This window comes from Abramis brama (assembly GCF_963993115.1).
Source record: "Abramis brama genome assembly, chromosome: 9".
NCBI classification, from domain to species: domain Eukaryota; kingdom Metazoa; phylum Chordata; class Actinopteri; order Cypriniformes; family Leuciscidae; genus Abramis; species Abramis brama.
Window position 1 is genome coordinate 5,115,293 of NC_139971.1, and position 9,669 is coordinate 5,124,961.

Below are 9,669 nucleotides of genomic sequence, written 5' to 3' on the forward strand. Positions count from 1 at the left end.
TTACTTACTGGTTAAGCTTGTTTCTATATTAGTTAATAGTAGTAGCTGAAGTGTTAATGTTGTACTCATTAGTCCTGCATTAGTTACTTTGTAGCCTAATGACGGACCATTATTCAGTGTTACCTGAGAAAGCTCTAATGAATTATGTGTTGGCGCGTGTGCGTGTCCTCTTCGTGCGTAAGCATAAAAGCACTGACGTTATGCACGCTCGGCTATTGGTCAGCTGGTGGCACGCAGTAGATTGCGGAGGCTCTGCGTTGCTTTGCCAGTGAACGCACAACGCAGCCTGCGCTATGAGGAGACACGGAGGTGTAGCGTGACGCTCACTTTAACGGAGCACATGAAACGTACATGGGATTAATAGCTTACGCTGCAAATCTACGATGCTCTGTATTCGGATATGCTGTCTTAAAACGACGTGGTGACATGGATATCATAATTTCTAAACAGTCCAAAATCCTCATGAAGGTTAAAGCTAAAATCCTTCAGCCCAGCAGCATCTTCTCAACCTACGACAGCTGGAATTGTGTGATTCGTGACATCGCATCAGCATGAGGGAAATGACTGGCACGCTGTAAAGGTAAGGTGATACAAAGAAACAAAAGATTGGTTGTTTATGATTTTAGAAGATACATATTAGCATATCAAACCACAAAAAGAATCGATGCACATAATCCCCCCTCCCCGAGGTTACATCTGTGTGGGCAAGTATTAGTTAATGACAGACTCCCGATTTGGTGCAAGTGATGCGATCACGTATTGTGTGTGTAGACTACGTAACGCAGCGTCCTCCGACCATCGTGACATAGTTTGGGACATGCGAAATAAAATGTAAGAAAAATGTACAAGACAGTAATAGTATACAATATAAGATTAAGGTATTAAACGTACTTATAAAAAACATAATCAGATAAAACAGTCTGTATAAAATACAATTATAATTACAGCATATTATATAGGCCTATATATATGCATACATTGATATATCTGTGTGTATATATATATATATATATATATATATGCATACATACTGTAAATGTGTGTACACTACACACACATATATAAATATAACATATATATAAACATATATTATATAAACACATAATGTTAGATGCGATTAATCATGATTAATCGATTTGACCACTAATATATAATAAAATTTAAACAGAACGAAGAAAGAACAATCTTTTCATGGTTTGATATAGAGGACAATATCTTTTATAATAGTTGTATAAAAATAAAAACATTATACATATTGTATGTGTATTTTATTGAATATTACAATATTCTACAATTACAGTGTGTATATAACTATGAAACACAGTAAACTATAATAGAAATATAAACTACAAAATTGTAGTATATACAGTAACAGATTAATAATTAAAATACATATTACAGTTATAATGAATGCAAGAAAATTATCTATTTTCGATTTTAATATATATATATATATATATATATATATATATATATATATATATATATATACATTGAGGACTGATGTGAACACAAGGCAAATTAATTTCAAATTAAAAAGGCATAGTAAAGTTAAATTTTGTATGAAGACAATTTGCCATGAACTAAATTAATATTTGAGCCGGTACTTGTTTTTGTATTGACCTTTAATTATCAGATATCAAACTTACATAAAGATATATGCCATTTGTATTCCATGGCTGAATAATAAAAGATGTGCTGTAACAGAAACATTTTAAGATTTTGACATCCTAAATGCCATTCTTACCCACCACAGCATCTGATATTATTGCCCCAAGAAGAATGCTGCAACAGAACAACAACAATAACTGCTTGGAAATGGCCCATCGGGAGCTACTGCATGAATGCCGAAGAACCAATGTCTCATTGACCAGTGCCCTTGAGTTTGGAGCCATACCCCTGATTAAAGGCCTGAGAGCGTGGGCTGTGAGTGGTGGCTACTCTAAAGCCAGGAGGAAGGCTGCTAATGGATCTCGGGCACAGAGCACATGCCAACAGCCTCCTGAAGAGAGGGGGGGGCAGAGAAGCTGGTCAGGTCAGGTTAGCAGTGGCTATGGGCACACATTGGACAGTACAAATAGTGCAGCGAGAACTCCAGGGTTCAGGCAAGGCGGTCTTGGTGCTCTTGTAACTGTGGCCACTTTGAAAGGCACTGAGGGGGGCAGGCAGACTCAGACTCGTTGCCTCTTTCTCAAGGCCCAGGGACGAGGCAGCTACATCTGTGCTGTTGGAAACCGAGGGGCTGGAGCGAGAGTCACAGGTCCACGGACTCACACTGTCATTCTGGAGGGGACAAAAGAAGAGCTTATATGTTCCTCTAGGGGGCAGAGGGTGAGCCATGATGGGACAGACGATGGAGGATTATTCAAGGCCAAGCCCAGGGCCATTAGAAAATGGAGGAAGTGCAGTAAAACGACAGGCTCAGCGGAGAGAAGGACAACAGCTCACGGCAAAAAGGAAATCGCCAATCAGCACTGTGAGCCGGAACATGGTGACCAAAAAAATGCAGTTATTACAGACACGCAGACACTTAACGTAGCACCAGGTACAACAATAACACAATGCCAGAAAGGTACCAGTGCTAGCTATCCAAGTCAGGAAGATATCAATGAGTTGGGCAAAGACAAAAGGGCTCAATCCCCCGTATCGATGAAAACTGTTGCACCCGAGAGCATGGACCCACAAACCTGCTGCTCTGCTGCCAAACCATGTGCCAAACCAGGTGAGCAGGTTGAAGCTGATATGAGTATTAATCAATCCGATAACTGTTCTGAAATAGATGAAGGATCCAGTTGTGCCAATGGTGATGCACAAGGAGACACTAAGGTTAGTAAATGTGACCTTGAATCAAATTATCACCAGAACATTCATAACTTTGTTGCTGATGTGCCAAACCTAGGATCACCTGTAGCATCTGAGGCTGCTCATTCTAACTTCGAAAGTCTAGAAATAAAATCAACCACAACAAACTGTAATAATGAGCCACGCATAGATCATTCTTCCATTAAAACTCCCTCTGAAGTCCCTGTCAGCATTGAGAAGAATCAAGAATCCAGGCCAGATGAGCGCCTAATGGAGCGTGATAATCTACATTCGGTGGAGAATCGCGATATCACAACTCAGAGAGACGGACCTCCAGAAACAAAGAGTACAGTCATGCCGGAGGGCCACACTCCAGTGGGTGTTGAATGTAGCACTACGCAGAAAAAGTGGAGGCCGCCCATGTGCTCACCTCAGCATTGGGAGGAATTAATCACAGAGCATGGGGAACTTAAAGTTCAGCAGTCTGACAAATCCTCTTCACGAGGCTTTAGCACACCAACAACCAATATAACTGTAACCACTATTCACTCCCAGCCTAATCCTGCCCCTACCACCACTGCAGCCATAGCAACAGCCATCCCAGCATTAAGCAATGGGGAGGTGGGGGCTAGAGGTGGAGACTTGCTGCCTCTGGTGAACTCAGAGTCGCTATCAGAGCTGGAAAGAGTTGACGACAGGGACAAGGTGGCCACTGACGAGGGGTCTCTTGATGTGGGCGAGGAGGATGAGGATGAGTTTGGGGCTTTCATGCAGGCAGGTGGGATGGACGGGTTCAGTGACGTCCAACAGTTGGCTGCGGGAGAGGATTACAACTGTGGTAAGTAAACTGTCTTGAAAGTATGATTACATTAAGTCACTTAAGATGGAAAGTACAGTAAGTTCTCTTCTAGAGCAGGAACATGGCTTAGTTTGGGTTTGTGTGAGCAGATAAACATGCAGTTCCAGTGTTCCAGTACTAAATAGTCTGTCTGGATTGACCTGGATTCCTGCAGACCCCCTCGCTTCCCCCGACCTCATGTGAAGATATTAATTATTTAAAGCACTGCTTGGAATTCCTACCCCCTCATCCCTTCACTACCCCTGTTGCCGTGTACCAGCCTAAGGCAGGAGGCAGCATTAAAATGGCATGCAAACACAAGGCCAATGGGACAAGAGGAGAGGCCAACCTCCATAATGCCAAAGGCAGTGTGTCTAGAGGGAACGGCTTGATCAAAATAGAGGACAAACACAGCATTATTTATTCATATACTATGTCTTCTGCCCATAATTTTTGGTCAAAACCAAATACTTTTCCCCTTAATAATCTTGCGGGCTTAAATTCATTTTTGGCAGCCACTGTGTAATCATAATCCGCAGGATTAATCCTGCTCTCTAAAAAGGTGAAAACCAGGTGATTCAGGTAACATAAACAGGTTTAACCTACTTTTTATTTTTTAGGTCATGCAAGGAAATCTTTTATATGACAAATAAGTTATTTGTGGAAGGCATTTACCATCTCTTTTCATTGGAATAATGTGCCTGATGTGACATTTTAGCACAATGATGTGACTACTTGCACATTTCGCGATACTTTCAAGTTAAATGTTCAGTGAGTGGTGCTAAAAGCATGTTCAGTTTTAACTGAAACTGATGAACAAGACTCTGGTAACGTTTTTTACATTTGCTGTAGTACGTTTCGCTGCAGTGAGTGCTGCTAAAAGGTTGATGCTTAAGGTTAATTGCATTTGAAAATAACATCTACAGTACCATTTCAAAAACCAGCAGCATTAAACCCTAAACCTTTAACCTAACCTATTGTGTTAACACAAGCAAGCCTTAGATAAAAACACAGTTTCTGAAGCAACCATGCCATCTAGATTGCTTATAGAAGTTTTTTAGTTCTTATCTGGACTATACCCGAACGCTCAAGTGCAATGCCTTGTGAGCAACCAAGAAAGTTTACTATACAGAAAAGCCAAACATATGGAGCCAGTTATGTGATGCAAACATCACAATGTATTAGTTTACAAATCATGCTCTCTATGGTAAGTGTTTTGAGTTCATAACATGCTAGAACCGTGTGAAAAGTCTTTATTAATCAATTATCTGCCCCTGTAATCATAATTTGTGTGAAATGGATTAAAATTTGTTGGTGTTTCACTGTATGTTGGTACTAGAGGCACATTTTCCCAAATGAGCCTTTGTTGTACCTTTCAACAATGGTCTAAAAATAACTAATTATTCACTTTGTTCACAGAGTGTACAAAAACAGAGAACTGAAGAATGGTTAAACACTTTCACGTCCTGTCAGTTATTGCACATCTATGATGCTAGAGATTGTGAAACCTTTCCACTGCAGTTAGCAGAAGCTCTTTGCATTAACATAACACCTACTGGTCTTGTTAGGAGTTTTTGCATGAGATCCAAGAAAGTGAAACTTTAAAGACTTACATGAACCCTCATCTCCTCTCAGAGGGATGCGCAAGTTCCACTGATGCAAATGAACCCGCATCCTGGGCATCTGATTGGACGGCAGACCAGTCATTCCAGCAGTCAGAGAGCACATGGATTGCCTTCAGCCAGGAGACTGTGGAGCAGAAGATAGTGCCTGGTGGCCAGTGGTGGCCTTCTACCGAAAAGCCAAACCTTTCCCTCTCTCCTCTCCATAATGTGGTAAAGATTTATATTTATATTTATGTGGTAAAGAGTTATAATAATTCTGTTTTCAGTTCAATGTCCTACTTCCCACTTTTGAAGATTATGAGCTTGTCGCATTCAAATGCTTTGTTGTCGGAAAGAACAGGAATCATGGAGGACACCAGGTTTATTCTTGCCTGTTTATTGGGAATATCTTATTAGAGCCAAAATGATATTTAGCGTCCCATTCATTGGCAACCATATAAAAATTCACCGCATATCTACATCGTCAGCTTACTGACAGTTCTGGAATTTCGGTCAAATACAGGCTATTTCACTCTGTATAAAACATACAATAATTAAATTATTATATGTAAATATGCACTACTTAAAGACAAGACAAGGCAATGTAGGTGTTGTGGGAAAAAAACTATTGAATAATACCAGTCACAGCATTCAAGTCCCCATAAAATCAAAATTGAAGTATTTTGGCTTTTAATATTAATACGTTAGCCTTAGTGTTACCTATAAGCTAGTGTGCTCCAAAATAAGACAAAATTCGCATTTTGAGTTCAACAGTCTCTCACTTCCACCAATTTGGATGATGACATCACGCTGCACTTCAGCTTCTCATCAGAATTTCTGTCCAATCAAATGATCTCTAGAATCTGAAGCTCCGCCCCCTACATTATAAACCGACGCTGAAGCTGCGGCTAAAATCAGTCACATTCACTACTTTCTACATGGTGAATGGCACATAGTGCACTATATAGGGGATAGGGACAGTGTATTTCAGACAGTGTAATGCTTTCCATTGGGGTGAAGGAAGTCTGATTTCACGTTAGTGTCACTGAACCGCCGAAGTGCGCACAGTCTGCTCCGGTCCAGAGTCACGAGAGCACAGAGCGGATCATATGTGCAAGTCGACGCAGACCAGAAAATGTATCGGACCCATTAGAATTCTGCACAGAATGCTGTATTTTAAAGCGATATAGAGGAGATTAGGAGGATAAATGGTTTGAGATTAGGAGGAAACTTACCAAGCTCAACGGCTTTGGCCGAGCTGTGATATAAATTAAACGCTACTGGCTATTTTAAAAAAGGGAGGTTCCCAGTGGTAAATACGACTTGAGAGGGTGTTCATGTCCACTTTTTAACTAGGAAATCTATATTTACGATAAGTCCCATAGCACGTGAAGGTAACATAAGTATGTAGTGGTGCAGGGATGATGTCAGAACCGATGTTGAATTTTTTTTTCAATTTATGGGTTAAATAAGGTCTGTAGTAAACATAACTTGATGACACTTGAACATTTTACTCTACAACTCTAAATTACACACACCCGTATCGAAAACACGATTTCTGAAGCTGTAATTGAAGCTGTTTTATTTTAAAAAACATGTTTCTAATAAGTAACTAGATAAGAACGTTTGGGGGGTGCACAGTTTACATTGTAGAGCAAAACGTTCAAGTATCGTCAAGTTATGTTTACAGACCTCATTGTACACATAAATTGAAGAACCCTATAGTAAAATGTCGAGGGAACCACCCCAGACAGCAACATAGTGTCGGCCCAGATCCGACCCACATCTGGACCTTGTGAAATCCACATGAACCAGATTTGGGCCAGATCTGGGCTGATACTATGTTGCTGTCTGGGACTGGTGAATTGTGAGTTTTGACGTCACGACTGCACCAACCCGTTTGTGTTGGGGTCCCAAACATCCTGACCTAATGAATGTTCATTATCCCACTTATTAACAAATATATAAATGTGAAATTACTTATTATTATAACCATGTGATATATGAAAGAAATTGTACAGTTTAGCAGTCATTATACATAAAGGTTTTACCAGAAATATGCAGTAGGCTATGTCAGAAATATTCCAAAGAGCCATGATACAATGACATACTATTTCTCATCCTCTACAAACATTAATTAAAGGCTTGTTTTATGATTTAAGTATCATACTAATATATCTTTAAACTCAAGAATGTTGTTGTAAGCCTATAAATGTTAGCTAAAACTCATTCAAAACTCATCACTGTTGAGCTTTGATGACTAATGATCCTCACTGTTTGTGTGTGTAGTCAAATGTCTTTCTAGAGGCCTTTCCCTCTGACGAGTCTCGCTGTGAAGATCCTGAATACATTCCTACACTAAAGCAGCTTCTGCGAGGACCAGCTGAAAACAGCAATATAGGGGAGCACAAGTATGTTGCATTATTTGTAGTTGGGCTGCGCTAATTATGGCATTATTATTTATAAAGTTATAATAGTTACTATTAGGGATTTTTCAGCTCATCAGCTGGTAAGAAAAACATGCATAATGTGCAGTGCTTGGGAGGCTCCGGGAACAGTTTGAAAACCCCTGACATTTATAATAATCATCTATTGCCACCTTGTGGTAATACAAGATACTACTGCATTGCATCAGATAAAAAACAAAGGCCTGACTGTTTTGCATGAAATTCTGCATTTCATCCTCCTGAGATGACGGAAAATGTAAAAACAAATCTTTCTTTGATGATTTCACGTATAATAATGCTATTTGTTTTTCTTGTTACATGCTTTAAAACTCCGGGTTAATCATTTTGCTTTGGCCCAAAGGGAACAGAGCTTACTTGACGGCCTCCAGGATCTGGACCGGATGATTGGTGTGAAATATAAGAGGGCGGAGTCAATGTCCTGTAAACTTCTCCTCCAGTCACTGCATTTGGAACGTCCCAGCTCTGTGAGTTTGCTGTAATAATGATGAAAACACTGAAATATATTGCAAAAACTTGATATTAAAACCGAACCCTGTTGAGCTTTTGCCACATCAATCCCTTGTAATGTTATTTAAAGTAGAACATATATTTACCATAAACAGGGCTTGGTATTGGTGTATTTGCAGTATAGTATAGTATATTTACTCTGTATATTTGTATGTTTTCAATATTATAACCACATAATCATGCTTTTCTACCTCAGGAATGTGTGGCAGTTCGACTGAAGACCAGTTCCAGGTTTTCTCCAAATCTCCCAACATCCAACCAGCAGTTAGCTGCAAATGCTAAGAGAAGACTGTCATACGACTTCAACAGAAATATCAAGACTTAGTCTTTGTATCTGCTGAAACTTCTTTGACCTATGCTTCCTTGAAAAAAGGAAATTCAGCGGAGAGGAATAATAATACGTGTTGAAAAACTGAATTTCCCTGGATTGAATTCTATTCTAGGTTTATTTAAAGTGTATCTCTTCTTTCAATGTCTGTTCTCACTCAGTGTCTGGTAGATTCTGTTTCTCATTCAGCTGTGTATCCAGAAACACAAGACTTGCGTTCAACCAAATATATGTTTTTCAGTATGTCAGCATATTAGGGTTAAATTAGGACAAATATACTAAAATGTCAAGTTTAAAAAAAACCTTTGTCTAATTGTTTAGTTCAGGTGTAAGGAGACTTGTGCAGCATTGAGTCTGGTTGTTGGACCTATTTTTATCAAATATTACAGTATGCTGTTTTTGTATTGCTTTCAATCTATGGATTACATTTGCTAGAATAAGATTATTTTGCTGGAGCCATGGCGAACATGTAGATTAAAATATGGCCTTTCATGTCGGCAAAAAGAAATGAAAAAAACATTTACATAAACAAAAAATATATATATTTTGATGGGGGGGAGAGAGAAAGATTACAAGTACTTTCTGCCCCCAAAAGGCTCTCCTTCACCTGAAAATTGTCAAAAGCTAGCAAATTTCCACAAAATGTATTTTCATACACCACTTCACAGAGAAATCCATTTTCTTGTTTCCATGTCTTTTCTCCCTGTGATTGAAGTACTAAATATGACACTGTAGTGTACCATTTTTAACTCCTGAAGAATAGAGACCATATTTTCAGAAGTGTTTTAAAATGAATGTTAACATTTTAAATTGAACCTGTAAGCTTGTTTGTTGATTGATGTAATTAAAACACCTTTAAGGACTGAATGAAGCGGATAACTGAGGGTTCAACCATGCAATGTTTCGTAAGCGGCCTGAGCAGATGTGAACTGCAACAACCTAACTTCAGGTCATTTTGATTATATGCACATATTATTTAGTTCCAGTTATGCCATCAAAACACTTGAGGACATCTCCTTTGGACAGAGATGTAACAAGAGGAAACTTTGGAAATGAATGGGTTAACTTTGACTAATCAGAATGACTTGGCTGGTTGTTTACCAGGATAATAGTTCACTGTCT

At 39.2% G+C, this 9,669-nt stretch overlaps 1 protein-coding gene across 1 annotated transcript; it reads left to right on the forward strand.

Annotated features, from left to right (window-relative positions):
- Positions 1-197: 197 nt before the first annotated feature.
- Positions 198-9,414, forward strand: LOC311089843 (uncharacterized protein). Its single transcript, XM_084124848.1, has 6 exons — positions 198-580; positions 1,757-3,640; positions 5,276-5,475; positions 7,534-7,655; positions 8,053-8,176; positions 8,416-9,414. The coding sequence occupies exons 2-6, from the start codon at positions 1,783-1,785 to the stop codon at positions 8,542-8,544; spliced, it is 2,433 nt and encodes an 810-aa protein (XP_083980974.1). The 5' UTR covers positions 198-580; positions 1,757-1,782; the 3' UTR covers positions 8,545-9,414.
- The last annotated feature ends 255 nt before the right edge of the window (positions 9,415-9,669 follow it).